This window comes from Stigmatopora nigra, chromosome 19 (genome assembly GCF_051989575.1).
Source record: "Stigmatopora nigra isolate UIUO_SnigA chromosome 19, RoL_Snig_1.1, whole genome shotgun sequence".
NCBI lineage: Eukaryota > Metazoa > Chordata > Actinopteri > Syngnathiformes > Syngnathidae > Stigmatopora > Stigmatopora nigra.
Genome location: NC_135526.1, coordinates 6,776,667 through 6,794,797, shown reverse-complemented (window position 1 = coordinate 6,794,797; position 18,131 = coordinate 6,776,667). Strand labels below are relative to the sequence as shown.

Sequence of the window (18,131 nt, the reverse complement as noted above, 5' to 3'; positions counted from 1 at the left end):
CTGGATTGTAATGAAAACCAGATGTGAGTGAAAAGAAGAGGAGGAGCTGACTTACTTTTGCAAGAGCGACAGATGGGAAAAGAAAAAAAAATATCCAGGAAGTTCCAAACTAAAAAAAAAACTGCTACGCAAGCACAAAAAGGTGAAGCGTCCGTTTAACCTTCGAACTTTCTTCCTTTTACTCCACGACGAGTCACAAGACAAATTCCTGCTGATCTTCCCGAATGTCAAAGCCAACGGTAAGGAAGCAAGGAGACACTTTAAGAGAAGACCAATCGGGATTGAAACTTGTTTCCTGCATGTTTTTTTGTGCATCTTTCTTTGCTGATGAACCTAATTGACGCGCTTGTCAGACTTGTTGACGCAAGGAAGTTTTTGCACGTCGCATCCATGCTTCTATCTTCATTTATTTTGGGGTGGAGAAACGTTTGCATGCTACTTTTCTCCTCGTAGAAACTTCAGTTCCATTGCAACACTTTTTTTTAAAGTCATGAATGCGGTCCACTTCTACCCGAGTTTGGATTCTGGTGTAAATGGGTGAGAATTTTTCCACAAATAAAATGCATCACTTTCTATGGGAAACATTAACTATTTATGTGCACGAGTTTGTTTTTACCGGATGGCTTAATCTTTGATGCCTTTTTTTAATGTGTTACTTATTTTTTATTTTTTTTTAACAGAAGTGTGGCAAAGATGGATGATGCCAAAGTGGAGATTGACAATGGAAAAGATGATGCTATGGAACCAGACACAATGTATAAGTGAGTCAATTGAATTGGTTTAAGATGCGGTTACATTTTGTCTCAAAGCTGATTTTAATTTTATTTTACTTCCAATCCACCCGATGCTCTGCAAATTTCTAAGAAAATGGTGGATGGTGAGCAGGCGGCTCTCGAGCCACATGCGGCTCCCGGCCAAAATGAAAGTGTCTCTTTGCTGCTTATCATATATTTTTTACATATATACTGTGGCTCTTTGTCTCATTTCATGTTTCCCCTTTTTATTCTCTCTTAAAACACACTCAAATTCACCATTACCCATTTAAAACAAATAATAAATCAAAATTTAAAAAAATATAGAATAATAATTGCAAATAGGATTATTTTTAATGCTGTTTCTGATATAAAGTGTGGCTCTTAGACTTTGTTTGGCTATTTGTGACACTAATGTGGATACTGAGTAGCAGATTGGGACATTATAAATTATTTTTCAGCTTTATATCTATGCCAATAAAAGTATTTTTCCCCCACAGCAATATCAGGAAGAAGATTGCCCCTTTTGTTATGTCCTTTGGATTCCGGTTAGTATCTTTCTCAAATTTTAGAAGCAATATTATCTAATTTGGAAGACTCACATTCTTTTTTTTATTTTCCATCAGTGTATTTGGAGTGGTACTAATCCTGGTTGACATTGTACTGGTCATTGTGGACATTTCCTTACCAGCCAGAAGCAGAGAAGTTGGGAACTCTCTGGAGACGGTATCGCTGATCATTTCCTTCTTCTTCCTGGCTGATCTTCTTCTCAGGATCTATGTGGAAGGGTAAGACAGGCAAAACTTATGAAAGAGAAAGCACAGAGAGTGGCTAGTAAGAGGAAGTCATGAAGGCGGAAGGAAAAGCAGTCATTGTGTGTTTTTGGACATGTTTAATTGCACAATTTTCAACCACTAATAATGTTTTTCTCCCTGTTTTATGTTTAAGGTTTAATGTTTACTTTGGCTCCAAATTGAACATCATTGATGCATGTGTTGTGGTGGTCACATTGGTGGTCACCATGAGTTATACTTTCACTGACCTGTCTGGAACCAGCCTTATTCCTAGGTATGAATTATGTGGGTTATTGGGAATTTTAGTTTGGAAAAGGGAATTGTGATTTGTTATTATGTTGAGTCACACAATTTAATTGCCTATCTCTCGCTAGGGTGGTTTCCTTTTTGCGTTTCTTGAGAGTTATCATCCTGGTGAGGTTGTTCAGACTGGCGGCTCAGAAGAAAGAGTTGGAGAAAGTTACCAGGAGGATGGTAAAAAGTGCCTGTTTAAAAATAGCAAATTGAAGAAGAAGAATTGTCAGCATCCATCCGTTTTTCGTCAGGTGTCCGAGAATAAGCGGCGCTACCAGAAGGACGGTTTTGACCTGGATCTCACCTATGTCACGGGTAGAGGCGACATACAATACCAGAAACCTATTGGCAATGTGATTTATTTCATTGACTTTTTCTTCCAGATCGTGTCATTGCCATGTCTTTTCCTTCCTCTGGGAAGCAGTCATTTTACAGGAACCCTATCAAGGTAAGGTTCATAGTGATTTAGCAGACAAACAAGTGATTAGTGATTGTTTGTGTTGTCAAATGTCTTGTCCTATTATGTTTCTAGGAGGTGGCAAGATTCCTTGACACTAAACACGATGGCCATTATCGAATTTATAACCTTTGCAGTAAGCCGTCTCCTCATTTTCCCTCTATTTTGGCACTTTGTGGTGAAGCTTTAAATCTCATTATACTTGTATAATGACTTTAAAAAGCAAATCTAATTTCTACTCAAAGGAAGACTTTTGTACGTTAACAGGTGAGAAGGGCTACGACCCAAAGTTCTTCCACTATCGTGTTGAACGGGTTTTCATCGATGACCACAACGTTCCTTCTTTGGAGTAAGTTTCTCATGACAAAATTGTCACAGTCATGTTTTTTTCCCCTTCAAAATCTTTTATTATTTTGTGTGCGATAGGGACATGCTGAAATACACAGCCAGTGTGAGAGAGTGGATGTCAGCCGATCCACAGAACGTCATCGCTATTCATTGCAAAGGAGGGAAAGGTGATTATGCTTATTTCGCAGTCAGACTGGCTATGTTTTGTCACCAGACGCTGTTTTGGATTGGATTGGATTGGATAACTTTATTCATCCCGTAATCGGGAAATTTCTTTGTTGCAATAGGAAGAGGGTGAGGATGCAGGAATAGAAAAGGCATTATACACAAATGGGTACTTAATAGTAAGTTAATAAATAAATACATGAATAAATATATAAATAGGTAACTGTGTTGGTGAGATATATATATACATACACATACATATATATACAAGCACATCTACACTGTATCCGAAATTCGGGAGGTCCTAACCCACAGCCTTTTTTGAGTTAAAGAGCCTGACGGCTGATGGGAGGAAGGATCTGCGGAAGCGCTCCTTCCTGCAATGAGGGTGTAGCAGTCTATTGCTGAAAGAGCTTTGGAGGGACTCCACAGACTCATGCAGGGGGTGGGAGGTGCTGTCCATGATGGACCTCATCCTGGTCAGCATCCTCCGCTCTCCCACTTCCTCCACAGAGTCCAAAGGACAGCCCAGAACAGAGCTGGCCCTCCTGATCAGCTTGTTCAGCCTGTTCCTGTCCCTCTCCGTGCTCCCACTTCCCCAACAGACCACGAAGTCCACATACCCCCGGAAACTTCAACTTGCCATCTATCTTATCTGCCACCTGTGACCCCTCTACATGTCATTATGTTAACTTTGTGTAGGAACCCATCGTTTGACCGGAAAAAAACATGGCCTGTCTGAATATTTGTAAGACCACAATGTTTTGCTTTGACCTGTGTCTAACACTTAACTTTTACTCCAATGTTGCAGGCCGTACTGGCACTCTGGTGTGCACCTGGCTTATTGACAGTGATCAGTTTGAGAGTGCACAGGTGATACATACCTAAAAGTGGGGGAAATAAGGTGGAATGTCTTCAGCCGTGGGTGTCATTTTCGTTTCATTTTTCCTCAAATAGGACAGCCTGGAGTATTTTGGGGAGAGAAGAACAGACAAGAGTCGAAGCTCTAAGTTTCAAGGAGTGGAAACGCCTTCCCAGGTGACACATGGCTTTTTAGGCTTATGCATCTCATATTTCTTACATTTTTAAATTTATATGAGGTATTATAAAGTGCTTATGGATTGAGGAAAATCATGACAATTTAATTCAATACATTAGAATTGTCCTAAACATTATTTACATTTTAAAAATGTACTGGTTCATGTATTCTGAGCATATATTTGATGAAGTTTCCTCATGTTTATGTAATACAGCACTTTAAAGATGATTATCAGAAAGGAATACATAGATATACTGTATATCACATCTCTGTTACTGTGGTAAACAATATGCAATGTGATGTTTTTATTGACCTATATGTATATCTGCTGTTTTAGATTGTTTTGTTCATTTGTACTATAGAGCAGGTATGTGGGCTATTACCAAATCATGAAGACAAAATTCGACAGGCAGCTTCCTCCTCCGAAAAGCCTCAAGATCAAAAGCATCCGCATCCACTCCATAGCAGGTCCGTTGACAGCAAGATCCGCTGAAAGTCAATACCATTTCAAAGTGATCCTGTAATGACTGAAAATTAACCAGACATTAATTATTGTGGGTGTTTCCATCACCAGGTGTGGGCAGAGGTAACGGCAGCGACTTAAGGGTGAAGATAATAGTACGGAAGGAGCTTGTATTTCAGTGTGTGTGCGCCACACAGGAAAATTGTAAAGTAAGTCACCTGCTGTTCTTTAGAATGGGATCACTTGCAAGTGGCTGTCCTGTTTTATTTTTATTTTTTAATTGTAGGTGTTTCCCGACGTAGCCGGCAATGCAGCAGTCATTAGCCTGCAAGATGGACCTGAGGTTCAAGGAGATGTTAAAGTCATGTTTGAGTCCACTGCTGTGAGTGTTCCTATTTATTATTAGTATTTTTTTGTTGTTGCTAAATATGCTATTCATTGAATTTAGATATGAATTCATTGGTTGACATTTAACCTCCCCAGGGCATTCCTAAAGGATATGAAGATGTTCCCTTTTACTTCTGGTTCAATACTGCCTTTGTATCGGATAACAAGTATGTGCTTTCTTGTCACTGATCAATACACACTACTAGTATAATGTTATGTTTACATGTTGTAAAAAGCAGGTGATTGTGTCTCCGCAGGCTGTTTTTACCTCGAGAGGAACTGGATAACCCTCACAAACCCAAAATGTGGCATTTGTATAAGGAGGACTTTGGGGTCACTGTGTCCTTTGTGGATATCTAATGCTGTGATTGGAATATAAAAGCAAGATGGATTACACTGAAAAGCTTTTTTTCCCTACAAAATGGCACTGACTTGTAAGGAATTAACTGTACACTTGTAAAATAAATCATTGTCAACATACAGTATTTGCTTAAAGTCTAGTAAATTTGACTTTTTTTTGTAAACCAGGTTTTATTTCTGGACTGAATTGCTTAAAAATGTTTTCAACTTTCTGGATTTACAGAAAACAAGTACAAAAATTTATTTTATGCATAATTTATACATAAAATAAACCAGCTACAACTGACAAAATGATATAGATGGACCTTGTGTGTCAAATGAAGTAGAATACTATTGTACACATTTAGACATGCTACTTATTTGCTCACATTAAAGTGCAGACAGATAACTTGAGATTTGGTTGTGTCAAATATGGAAATAATCATGAAAGCAACCCTCAAGAAATTGCCATGAAATTCTCCCTGAAACAAGCAGCTTCTTAAATGCTTAACACAGAGTTTGTCTGACCTTAGCACCACTGGAGAGGTGACATTGAAGCAACATGTCATATCGGCCGCTTCTCAAAAGGCACACAATGGCGGTTTTACATGTCTCCTTGCAAGGCTCAGAGACGTGCCCCTTGTGTCGGAAGTACCAAAACCCCTGGAAGAGGTGGTCGTCAGATAGGAAACCCCGTACGAGCGCTTCCAATTCAGAAGGGAAAAGGCTGGTGAGCCCATAAGCCTCAGTGGCACGGTACAACAGAGTCCACTTGGGGTTATCTTGGGGCTTTCCCCATTGTTGGTTGGCCTCAGTCAAGTTGAGGATGTAAGTCTCGTGATCCACAACCAATCGGGAACTGCCTCCATAGTTCCCATCTACATAATAGACACGATAACCTGTGAAGATGAGTTGTATATTAATTTTGTGCGTCTTCTAAATTAACATATTAATATTGTACGCACCAGGGTTTAAATTGATGTAGGTGGTCACGCTGGGAGCAATAAATGCAACTCCCAGTGGACGGGACAAGCTCTCTGTATCATAAAACATCTGGAATTCGTCAAAATGGGTGTGTCCAAAGAACTGTCCTGTAATGGTACTTTCATATCTGAGGGGTTAAAAAAAGTCCAACATTTTTACTTTAGTTCTCAAGCACCAAATAGTGCCAAGATGCAATCTTGCAAAATGTGTGTACCTATTAATGATATGATAATAGTTCCAGCTCCAGCTACTTAAACACAGACTGGGTGGAATATGACCAATAATGTGAACCTGCACCAACAGAAACAAATACAGTCAAAGACAAATTGAAAGTAAGTTTACTCTTAATAAAAATGAAGATTACAATACCAAAAGAGGAGGATTTCCTAATTTCTCCTCACCTTTTCGCCCTTGTCTTCACTAGATTGAAGTATGTGGACCAGCCATTGCAACTGGTTGGCAGGGTCAGTCGAGTTCACCATGAGCCAGAAGTTCTCACGCGCACAGAAATTCATGTTCAGGGAAACTAGCCTCAAGCCCGGCTGGATCTCCACCGTGTAAAATCCTCCATATCTATAAAAACATTGGAGTTAGATTAAGTGTGATTTTCAAACGGAACATTCAAGTTGAAACCCACCTCAGGGTCTTCAAAGCCTGTTCTGGCAGCCATTGAGACCACTCGCCAGCCATGGTGTCATAAAGCCAGGTAGAAGATCGGTTCCCGTGGACAAAAGGCGGAGGAAAACTATTCACCGGTGTGCTCTCATGGTTACCAATGGCAGGATAGACTGTCACATTGGGCAGGTATCTGACACAAAAAATGGAGTTAAGATGTTCGTTCTATTGGACCCAAACGGGACGTTGATGAACCATTTGGTCTTACTTCTGGATGATCCTGGTGATGACGGTAAGTTCTGAGAGCTGCTGTTTCCTGGTCTGAGACCAGACATTGTGGGCTGGGATGTCACCCGTCCAGTAGGCCCAGTCCCAAGGGCCGCTTCTAGCAACATTTTGAAGGAGGTTTTCCACCGTCCAGAGGGGCAAGTCACATTTGCTATATGTTCCCCAGTAGCCTGCTGGCTCTCGCCGCCATGGGGGTGAGTAGGAATCATTGCGACAGCATAGGGGCTCCTTACAATCAGCAGCACTGCCTGTCACGTACTCCTGTCATGCAAAAGACAAAAAATATGGACGATTGAATTCCATGTTGCATGTCAACTGCCAGAAAACAACAACTAAAACATTCATGTCTATTCTAATTTGTTTCCCAACTTGAGAGCCTAATTAACTTCTTAGCAAAAACCAGAAGAGGGCGATCTGGTTCCATCACTTGCAATAGACGAAATAGCAACAGTAATTTAACAGTAAAGAAGGTTGCCAGTTACGATAAGCCAAAAGTCAGTCTTTTTATCATTTAAATATGCAGTAGTTATTCACACATGAAGAAAGCTTACTTTATCCCAGTGGATGTCTGTGAGAAAAAGCACCCTGCTCTTTGGAGAGCCTGGTTTAGGGGGTACAGGTGGCTTAACGGGAGGCTTGGGGTCTTTGGGCAAAGTGACGTTCCACGGCGCGTAGATGTCAAATTTGCCACAGGAAGGCCCCACCAATACAGCGCACGCCTCGGTGGGCCAAAGGAGAGACTCCTGCAAGGCCCGGATGAAGTCGTCCCGAAAAAGCTCGGTAATGTTTCGACACACGTGCTCGTCAGCTACGTGGAGACGGATGCAGGCCTCGCGGACGGCGTACGCCACCCGCTCTTCATTGATGTCGCTCTGGAAAGGGTCACAAAAAGTAAAGGTTAATATAGATTTACTTGACAGCCACATGTTATGAGGGCAAAGTGCAAGTCAATTCTAAAACCACAGCAAAGCGCAAAGCAGCTCACATGATGTGGACCGAATAGTTTCATAAAATTACACCTATTGAGGTCAATCAATAAAATCTTTTATATCGTATATGTGCTACAAGTCACAAGGAAACCTTTGGAACCAAGTGGACATCAATTTTTTTAAAAATGACATTGAGGATGAGCAGCCACCCTGAAAAACAAGACTCCAATATATTTGTTTTGGAGAACTTGTAAATTATTAAACTATTTCATAGAGCCATAAACAAACAGTTTCGAATGACCACTATATTTTATCCATTTGAACAAAGCCAGCTCGTGAACAGGAATACATTAATGTTTTATAATAACATGCAATGCAATAGTTAGTGTATTTGTTACTCTAATAGTGTTTTCTATAATACAATATACAAAAAGGATTTACTTTGACAAAAAGCAATTTCTCCAATGAGTGTCAGTGGGGTGGCTGGAGGGACATGACTTGTATTAGCTTTCTTTATGATGTCATTAATTCATCATATTTAATAAGCACAAAGAATATCATTTGACTTGATTTTGAGTAGTGGTGGAATTTCACCTTTGAGCTGTTTTGCTCTATTTGAACATGAAAAAACTAGTGCCAGGTTTACTGTTGATGCTGAGAAAAGATGTACCCTTTCACCATCCAGTAGCATAACACTAAATTATTAATCATATCATTCACACAATCCCTTCTTAGCACAGCACAAATGAAATGCTGCATTTGCAATGTCAAGACTTTACCAGCAGTGCCACATCCAAAACGGTGAAGAGTACTTGACACACACGGCAGGAGATGCTCGTCCAGTTGAATTTGAACATTGGCAGACTGAGACGCTCCATTAAGAAATCGCTCTGATCTGAGATCAGCATCGGGTGGCAAGGGCAGTGCATAGGTAGCAATAACAAGAGCGCGCAGGTCAGCATCCCCAAGTGCCACTGCGGTAAAGGCAGTTGTGCCATTTTCTGTAGAAGCCTTGATATGTCATGCCGTGGGTCAAACACAAATCCGGATGGCAGGTTAGTTATGAAATATGATCACATTTATGTTAGAGATGTTACTATCAAGTATAAAGTTGAACTTGCGAGGTTTTTGCCTGTACCTGAGGCTTAAACAACCGGGATCTTCGTCGTTGTTTTCACCAGAGCGAGGACTTGTGCTTCTCCGCTGGAGACTTTAAAGAAAAGGCGTCGTGGAAAGTGGAGTTATGTTGTTTTTTTTTTACAACTAGCTGTTAGCAGCCGCGCAAGCGAGCTTGCCGACTGACTCATTTTAAGGAAGTCGGACAGTCATCTGATTGGTCATGTGATGAACACGTGGTACGTGTTTTTATTTTCAATGTATCTAATTTACTTTAGTTTTTAAACCAACTCGTTTTAACCAAGGAGCTGCACTTGAACACTGTTTTTGTTTTATTTAATGTAGTAGACATCCTGACTATTTGTACTCACGTTATCAAATGATTCAACGTTATATACTAACATGTGCCCTCCAATGGCTGTAATTGTCATTACAAAAAATCTTGTGTTGCACTTTCCATCATTTCGGTCGATTAATGTAGGGATGAAAATTGATTTCCAGGACAGACTGGGATGGGACAAACCAAATAAAGCCTTACAAATATTACCCACACTACTACTTAGGGGAAAGTTTAGAGTTTTAAACCAGGCTACCTTTAATGTTTTTGGGATGTGGGAGGAAACCGGAGTACCCAGAGAAAACCCACACAAGCCCAGAAAGAACATGCAAACTCCATATGGGAACGTTCAGCCTATGCATATTTTTTGAAAGTTCAGATTTAATGAATTAACTAGACTATTGTCAAAAAAGTGACACTTTGAAACTGATTTTTTTTTTACAAAAACTGAATAAATGCTTGCTAAGCAACACATTTTGGGAACATGTTGAAATAAATTGGTGAAAGTGTGTGGAAAGAGTAGTGAACTGAATTGAGGAGACTAAGATGAAGTAGAAGATTGAAAAAAAGTCATTTTATATGCCACCATCAATTAGAAAAGTATTTTCCACACGATTTTCATGTTCCCTGCCTGTTCAATGACCTCGTAGTATACTTTTTTGGGGGGGAAAGTGGTGGTGGTGGGCTATTGCATGGTGGTGTCCGGCCCCCTGGGCTGTGACAGATAACTGACGGTCGGGACTGGGGGGAGGCTATCTGGGAAATAATCTGCCCACTCGTTAAGCTGCTTTATCCTCACCGAGCCGAGCCGACTGCTGCGCCTCCGGTTCATGGACAAAGCATAACACGGGTGGGAGAAAAAGGAATCAAATCTCACGGTGCGAGCTGGTCATATTGTTTCCATCTTGGGGGCGAAAAGAGCCCCAAGTGGACCGTCAGAAGCTAGAAGAAGTTGCTGCTGAGGCAGATCACAAGTGCGCACTGGGATCAGAACCAAGAGGGGAAACTGGCAGAGCTGGTTTGGGCATGGAACTTATTACACTTTGGTTATTCTTGATAACAGTTTTCAACTTGTCAGGTATGTTTATGATTTGTTTTGACCTTACTTGAGAACTTTTTGAATCATGATGTGATTTTGTGTGTTAAATATTGAGGTTAAAAATGACCATTTACATTCACAGCTTGAGAATTTGTCATATTTTAATGGAATACATGCACATTTAGTAGGGTGATTATGAGAAACTAGTGGTGTAAATCCATTGCTTAAAACCAACATTTTAAATAAGTACATAACTATATAATTTAGAAATTGGTTTCTCAGCTGCTGAAGTTTTTTTTTTAGTATGATTAGTGTTCTCAGTCCTCAAACTGGAATGTCAACAATGTCTTTGCCTCAAAAGCCCTCTTTAAGGATCCAATCAGATTGCCTATAGCCACATCAGCTTGATTTGAGGTTAAAATGGACTTTACTCTACATTTTGACAAAACGTTTTGATTATATTTTCTCTCTTGAAATAGTTGCTTGCAGAATTGCCTTGCTAAAAAAAAAAATACTTTAGAATTCCATTGCTCAGAAGAAGAAGAAAAAAAGGAGGTTTTGTGATCCTTGCCAGAATCACGATTTGGAATGTTTTCCTCTTTCTGCTATTGTGTAGATAACCAAGGCAGATATATTACATCAGAGACTAAAATATCACGTTGTAATGATCCAGTTTCCAATTTAAATTTGACTTTCTGACAATGGCGAAAAAAAACTGCTTGATTTTAGATAGACGAACAAAGATAAACTCTCTCTCATGGCACAGTAGTCATAAGTAGTTGCAAATAACTATTCTAATGGATTTTGATGAATGAACTCACAAGCAATTGCTGTCAGTCTTGTCGCAACATCCCCACAAAAGCAGGTCGGGTGGGCTGGTCTGGTTACATAATGCATATAGTGACAACATACGGATGTATTGAAGCGCTATGACATCTGCTCTGATTGCTTTTTTCACTCAAAATTACCAGTAAAGCCCTCCCCATGCCATCTGAGCAGTAATTTGCTGGTGTGCTTACATGTGTGCAGTACATGGCCCCCTCTGTGTATAGGCCATGTGGTGAAGGACAGGGATTAGAGCCGCACACAGAGGATGAGACAACGGGATTGCTGCCAAAAATCAAGCCCAGAGTGTCTTCACCTTCCCGGGCACTCCTTCTCATTCCCTCCACTATTTATTTTGTATTAATTTACCACAAGTGACGGACAAATTAACCCCAAATGTCATCATAATCCACCCATAATATAATAATCCATCATAACCCTGTTTGGGCTCCTCCACGGTTTATTTATTGTTAAGATTTTTAGTAATGAAGACATCCGGTCTTCATAGTTGTCTTTTATGATAGCTTCCATTTTAGTCTGGGCATGATCTCTCCTATTTTTCTGTCCCCAAAATGCATCAGCAAGAGTCATGCTAATCCCGCAAGCTTGCCTCGCTGAATGCAGGCCAAGTGAACACTCCACACTCCCGTGCAGATTATAACATACAAATATGCACACAGGCGCTCTCAAACAATGATAGATTAAAGTATATGTTATGATTTGGAAGAATAAACAGGCAAAACTGCATTTCAATCAGTTAAAATGGGAGCAGGCAGAGATGTAATTTAACAAAGTGCATGCCGGGGATGTATTTTTGTAGTAGCTGAAAATGCTGTGGTGGAATCTGTTGCTTTTTGTGTCAAGAACTGCAGTGAGAAATTACATAATTTAATATTGTGGTGGTCAGTGTCACAAACCAAACAGCTTTTAGGCTGATGTGTTTATTATACAGCAGGTTCCTTCATGGAAATTACATGCGAGCAAAGCGTGTTAAACCCGGATCAATCAGAGACTCAATGGTGCGGGGATTAAAGGGTTAATCTGCTCTCATTCGCTCTTTCTTTTTCTTTTTAAAGTGTTTTTTTTTACTATCAGAATTAGCCTACTGCTATGTTATATTATATCATTTTATATACATAAAAGTTATTCATTAAAAGCACTGTGTACTACTTCGTTTTTGCAAAAGCATAAAAAATAGAGCTTTATTTTAAACTAAACACAGTCGATATAGAAATCTGCCAAAGTGTTATTGTTATTCTGATGTCAAAACCTTGCCTAAAACCCTGGAATAAAAATGTAAACACACAGCTGTTCTAAAGTGCTTTGCTGCTATGAAAAAAAAATAAACCATATTATAATGCTATGTTCGAACTTATAAACAAATGATATGGCTTGCCTATGTTCACTATCAAAAACTCTTCAAAGATTTTTCCCCCATGGTATTATTTAAGTTTATGGTTAACAGTTAAATAGGACAATTTTAATGTACCCTAATTGTCTTTATGTATTCTATATCGGACTGATTTTTAAAAAAAAGTCTCATTCACATGCGTGTTACACGTGTAAAACAACATGACCATTGTTTTGTTAAATTCCCATGCTGCTGTTGCTGTTTTTAGGTCATTGTGTCGTATGCTCATGAGGTCATTTCCCATCCTTTTAAACAATGGATGAATGAATGAATGGACTTGGACAGAAGGAAAGTGACACAGAGTGACGTGGTGGTTTGCGTGAGTGTTTGTGGTTTGGTAATAATGTATGTTAAGGCATTTGGGCAAAATATTTTAGGTTTAGATTAACTTGTACCTCAGATTTACCTGCCTAGTATTTATTTGTTGCATTTTAATATCCCTTAAGGCCATAATCTACTGCATTTTTCGTCTCCATTTGGTCTACTACAAGCAGAAAATGATACAATGCTTGATAAAGCAATGTATAGAAAGTCATATTTGCATGACAATGTAAAAATGCATCAAGGTATTTCGATCTTAACTCATCGTTTCAATCAAATAAGCATCAACTAACTTTAAACTACAATAACAAGTGCACCACTATGGGGTAATCTTTACTTTTTTTCATCTATTGCAACTCTGAATGTGGTATTAAGTTGACATGACAGACTAGGTGGTGTTTACTGCATAAAATGGAGCACTGTGTTCAATATTTGAGCTGACTTCTTTTACCAAAACTAAAGAAAAATAGAGAGACATTGTTATGATCAAATCTTGTGGTTTAACAACGAGCCAAGTGTGTGTGTGTGTGTGTGTGCGTGTGTATGTTTGTGTGAGAAAGGGATCAAGCATAGTTTGGAGTCTGTTTTGTTCAGTGTGCCAGAAACCTCCATTATGAATCAATCAGCAGGGCGAGCTGCTTAAAAGTAAGCCCACTTACTGCTGTCTGACCATCAAGCACATGTAAACACGTGAGTAGCGTGCACTATTTGAAGTGGGGGAGGCTGCAGTGGATTTGTTCCAGAGGATCAGTCAGGTAGAGGGAAAAGTACCTTACAAATCACACTTATTTATACCTTAACTGTAATCCACCAACTATGACCTCAGGGCCCTTCTGATATCCCAACTTTAAATACATTCATTTCTTAAAGAAAGGATCGGAATTGGGTTGGGGAAAACAATCAGGTTTTCACTATTACTCATTGGGGGGAAAAATTCTGTGTCTTTTCACTTTACACTTAAACAAGATTATTCCTAGTGGTACACACTATATCAATGTATTGTCTTATGCTTTAACTTACAGTTTGTGTGTCCTTTTTTTCATTTTTCTTTGTCGCAGGTGGGAATGGCCAAACTGTAGAAATGGATGATGGGAAGTCAGGGTACATGGGTTCCAAAGTAGATCTTCGCTGTCGGTTCATCAACAGCTTGCCGCCTGTCAAAATATCGCAGGTAATTGAATATTTAAATGTATATGAGGAAATATATATTTACAATCCCAAGCTATTCAATGTTTAGGGCCTTTAAAACCCAATTCAAAAAACAACCGTTTCTGGATTAGAACTCCCTTTTTTGTGCCCCCACAGGTCACATGGCAGAAACTGGTTAACGGTACCAAGCAAAACGTGGCCATCGCCAACCCATCTCTCGGAGTGTCAGTAGCTCCGCCCTACAAGGATCGCGTTAGCTTTAAAAACGGCGCCGTGAGGCGTCGGACGCCGACCCTGGAAGACACTACCATCACCTTTTCTTCACTGCGCTTGTCTGATGAAGCCACCTACATTTGTGAATACACTACTTTTCCTGCGGGCAACAGGGAGAACAAGGTCAACCTGACTGTTTATGGTAAGAACCTATTTACAAATGGCCTTAAGTGACTCCCTTGATTGCATGTCAACGAGCTTGGCCTCTGCAAATAACATTATGATTAAAATAACTCTCATTTTTAGTCCGTCCAACCACTCAGATGAGTTTATCCACACCTACATTGGTGGCTCGCGCATCCAACCTGAAGACGCCCGTAGCGTCGTGCATCTCGGCCAATGGGAAACCACCTGGTGTCATCAAGTGTGTGTTTATTCGATCAATCTGAAGTCATCATAAACCTTAAAAATATGTGCATGTATGAATTACAATGATGATATGCTCATCTTTTGGGAAGGTGGGAGACGAGGGTGCCCGGTGAAGTCAGCACCCGCGAGTATAAAAACTCAGATGGCACGTTTACAATTCAGAGTGACTACATTTTAGTGCCCAGTAGGGAAACACACAAGGAAACCCTCACCTGTGTCACCTCCTATAATGAGGAGGTGTTCACAGACAGTGTCACTCTTGATATTCAATGTAAGTCTGTCTCACTGCAATGAATATTGTAGGGCAAAACCAACAAATTGCTCATCCTTTTTTGTGTCCAATCAGATGAACCTGACGTCCTGGTGGACGGCTATGATGGAAACTGGTATCTGAACAGAGAAAATGTCCAGCTTAGCTGTCAAGCAGATGCCAACCCAGCAGTCTCCCTCTATCAATGGAGGCTGTGAGTGAAGAGCACTTAAAAAAATGGGGTTAAATCTTTGGGATATTAAATTTGTCGCTGTCTTCACCAGGATAAATGGCTCAATGCCAAGCTTTGCTGAAATCAGAGACAACGTCCTCATCTTTAAAGGGCCGGTCACGTATGATTTGCAGGGTACTTACGTATGCGATGCCACAAACAGTATCGGAACCAGATCGGGCTTTGTGGAAGTCAGCGTTATAGGTAAGAGAACGTTATCTTGCATGACGTCTCAAGTTTGCAATGTCAATGAATACATGGTCGTTTCATTCAATTGCAGAGAAGCCACTGCCACAGATAGCGACCGGGGACGTCATCAGTGTGGTGGCCTTATTGTTGGCGGCTGGCGTATTGATGGGAATTACCATCACAGTGCTGGTGCTCAAGCTGAGAAGCAAAAAAGATGACAGATCGTAAGGAAACACTCTACCATTTACTCATCATATGCAAATAAAAAGAATAAGAGGTCGCAATGGGGTAAATGACAGTTTACTGGTTTACTGTTTACTCAGAGATGCCTCCCCATCAATGAAACAGTCCCAGCCCATACGCAAGAGACCAGCTGAAGATATTCAGGTACATATTAATTGATAATGGAATCTAATAAAGTTCCACAGAATATATAGAATAAAACCGAATTCCCATCTTTCAATGGATTCGTAAATGTACATTGTTGAAACACACTGATCAAAAGCTCTTCTACACCTTGTACAGCATTCTGGGCGTTTCTACGAGGAACTTCCTAACACAGCGGACTACGTCAGTTACAGACTAGCCTGCAACAAAGAGGACTTCCCAGAGCCATACTCACCTCCCATCAATCCTCCATTGTCTTTCCTGCCCCAACACCCCTACCACTCTCCACAAGCGACTACGGTCGCAGCCAGTAGTAGCAGCAGCACCAATTCGTCCAAGAATACCTTCTCTCCGCCCCTGCACTCCACCGCCATCTTCAAGTACCCCTCATCATTTTCGGGCATGTCCTCACCTACCCCGGGGGTCGGGACGTATACATTCCCCAAAGAGCAGTATGTCTGAAAGAGCAGGATTTTGCAGTGAATTTAAAACAGAACAACAAACTTTTCCCAAGAGGAGGTTGGAAAACTCTACTTGACAGTTTATTTTTAGACTATGGACAACACTTGGGAGTTTGGGGGTCTTTTGGGGGAGATGTTATTACAGCTTTTGGACTTTTTTTGTGTGTCTACTTGACCTTTTCTCTCCTTGTATTCCATATTTTGTTTCATTATTATTTTTTCTAAAAAGGGAATATTGTCTCAGCCAAATTATTTGTCTGTTATTTATATATCATGTGTACATCATTGATGTATATCATCAATAATTTCAATTTCTAATGGAATCTTTTAATATGGCTTGACCCATTTACTGATCCTACACTAGCCTATCATTCCCTTAGAAATAGAAACATCCCAGAAAATACAAATTGAAAAGGATATATCTATCGTCTTGAGCCTGCACTGTAAACATTGATTTCCAATACTAGCATACCTCACCTTTTACGTCCTGTGTTTGTATTTTGAAAACACATTTTTTCGACTGGTTATATTTGAGGACATTTATAGTACAATATTTGTTTGATTTAATATTCATTAACACTGGTTGTTGGATGAATTCTGAATTGTTAGCATTTCAATAAAAAAAAGGCAAGAAGGCTGACCTCAGTGGTGTTGATAGTCAATTTTACACTATTTAAAATCATGGGGACCAAACAAGCTTAAGTGGTCCTAACACAACCAAAATAATTGTACTTATAGAACTATCAATGAAATGAGAACATAGTTATACCTTAGCCAAATGTCTGAAACTGATCAGTGGCCTACATTTATTCAAGAGACGTCTCACCTTACCGACTAACACTAAGCGGTATTATTCTCTCCTACTTTTTTTCTCCTAAAATGTCGAAATCAAAGACAGATTTGTTAAAAAAAACAACTAAAAAACGAAAGCTGCTTCCAGTAGTGGGATGAAACAACATTCTCAGCTGCAATAAAAGTTCATCCCTAATCCAAATCTCATCAATCATGGTTATTTTGCTTTTTACTCCCCATGCGACCTCCAAAATTAAAGTCGCCAGAATTTATTTGTACATTTTGCAAAGAAGATTAAAGATGGGGAAAGTGATCTCCTCTAGTAGATTATTATTTTTTGTATTGTTTCATTCAGTTTCTCACATGGGTTGTCCATCCGCTGTCCTCAAACAAAGAGAGCAAAAGAAAATCAAACAGAAAAATCCCTTCTAATCTCCTTTGTGGGGATTTCTGCATCAGATTGGGGCTAACATAACATAAAAAAAAACACTTGAGTTTTGACTAGCAGAATGTCCTTCTTTGCCATTAGTCTAATATGCACTTTGTGCAGGTGTATGTAGGCCTGCCTTGTATAATGGATGAGCAAAAGGTATCACTTGTGTTATTCTAACCCTACTGGAGAAAGAAAGAAGTATATAGAGAAAGGAAAATGACATAAATAATTGAGCGCAAATCAGTTGACTTCATCTCTGCCTGCTCCCCGGCTACTCAAAGTCGCAACTGGTCTCGTATGGAAACTTTAGGATGTAATCAAACAATGAAGAGGAACACATTTTAACTGGCCTTTAGCTAAATTGTATATATATTTTTTTGGAAACATTTTACTTGACCGAAGATCATGATGATACCATGCTCGCCCAACTGCTAGGGCTGATTTTTCTTCTTAAAACTGCAAATTGTAAGTAAATTTTAAATGATTTCCAGCCTATATGAAACAAAACTATACTTGTTTAATTTTGTATTGTTACTGTCATAACCTATTGAGTTAAAAAACACAATACTATATATTTTGTGGTCACTTCGATGTAAATGTAATGTAATAGAAAGTAATCTGATTATGTAAGGATGCAGCAAAATTAATCAATTTTAACGGATCTGATTATTTTACACTGAACTTTACCATGGA

The 18,131-nt window shown here is 39.6% G+C and overlaps 3 protein-coding genes across 4 annotated transcripts; 2 read left to right on the top strand and 1 right to left on the bottom strand.

Annotated features, from left to right (window-relative positions):
• Window positions 1–48: 48 nt before the first annotated feature.
• On the top strand, window positions 49–5,181 carry tpte (transmembrane phosphatase with tensin homology). 2 transcript variants are annotated; one of them, XM_077740485.1, is made up of 19 exons: window positions 49–239; window positions 454–537; window positions 681–761; window positions 1,253–1,300; window positions 1,379–1,540; window positions 1,701–1,820; window positions 1,921–2,020; window positions 2,092–2,155; window positions 2,224–2,288; window positions 2,373–2,433; window positions 2,565–2,646; window positions 2,724–2,812; window positions 3,622–3,683; window positions 3,768–3,848; window positions 4,212–4,317; window positions 4,424–4,521; window positions 4,599–4,694; window positions 4,796–4,866; window positions 4,957–5,181. In XM_077740485.1, the coding sequence occupies exons 2-19, from the start codon at window positions 491–493 to the stop codon at window positions 5,057–5,059; spliced, it is 1,536 nt and encodes a 511-aa protein (XP_077596611.1). In that variant the 5' UTR covers window positions 49–239; window positions 454–490; the 3' UTR covers window positions 5,060–5,181. The 2 variants fall into 2 exon arrangements, with proteins under 2 accessions (XP_077596611.1, XP_077596612.1); XM_077740486.1 differs by lacking the exon at window positions 454–537 and having other exon boundaries at window positions 51–239.
• Window positions 5,182–5,184: 3 nt separating this feature from the next.
• Window positions 5,185–9,190, bottom strand: smpd1 (sphingomyelin phosphodiesterase 1). The gene is made up of 9 exons (XM_077740484.1): window positions 8,993–9,190; window positions 8,634–8,865; window positions 7,477–7,797; window positions 6,906–7,186; window positions 6,660–6,830; window positions 6,424–6,595; window positions 6,237–6,313; window positions 6,004–6,149; window positions 5,185–5,937 (listed from the first exon to the last, which is right to left on the bottom strand). Exons 2-9 carry the CDS (start codon window positions 8,850–8,852, stop codon window positions 5,546–5,548), a joined length of 1,779 nt encoding a protein of 592 aa, XP_077596610.1. The 5' UTR covers window positions 8,853–8,865; window positions 8,993–9,190; the 3' UTR covers window positions 5,185–5,545.
• An 894-nt stretch (window positions 9,191–10,084) lies between these two features.
• nectin1a (nectin cell adhesion molecule 1a) lies at window positions 10,085–17,086 on the top strand. The gene is made up of 10 exons (XM_077741306.1): window positions 10,085–10,385; window positions 13,962–14,074; window positions 14,209–14,467; window positions 14,572–14,689; window positions 14,784–14,965; window positions 15,041–15,158; window positions 15,229–15,380; window positions 15,457–15,589; window positions 15,689–15,752; window positions 15,891–17,086. The coding sequence occupies exons 1-10, from the start codon at window positions 10,334–10,336 to the stop codon at window positions 16,212–16,214; spliced, it is 1,515 nt and encodes a 504-aa protein (XP_077597432.1). The 5' UTR covers window positions 10,085–10,333; the 3' UTR covers window positions 16,215–17,086.
• Window positions 17,087–18,131: the final 1,045 nt, after the last annotated feature.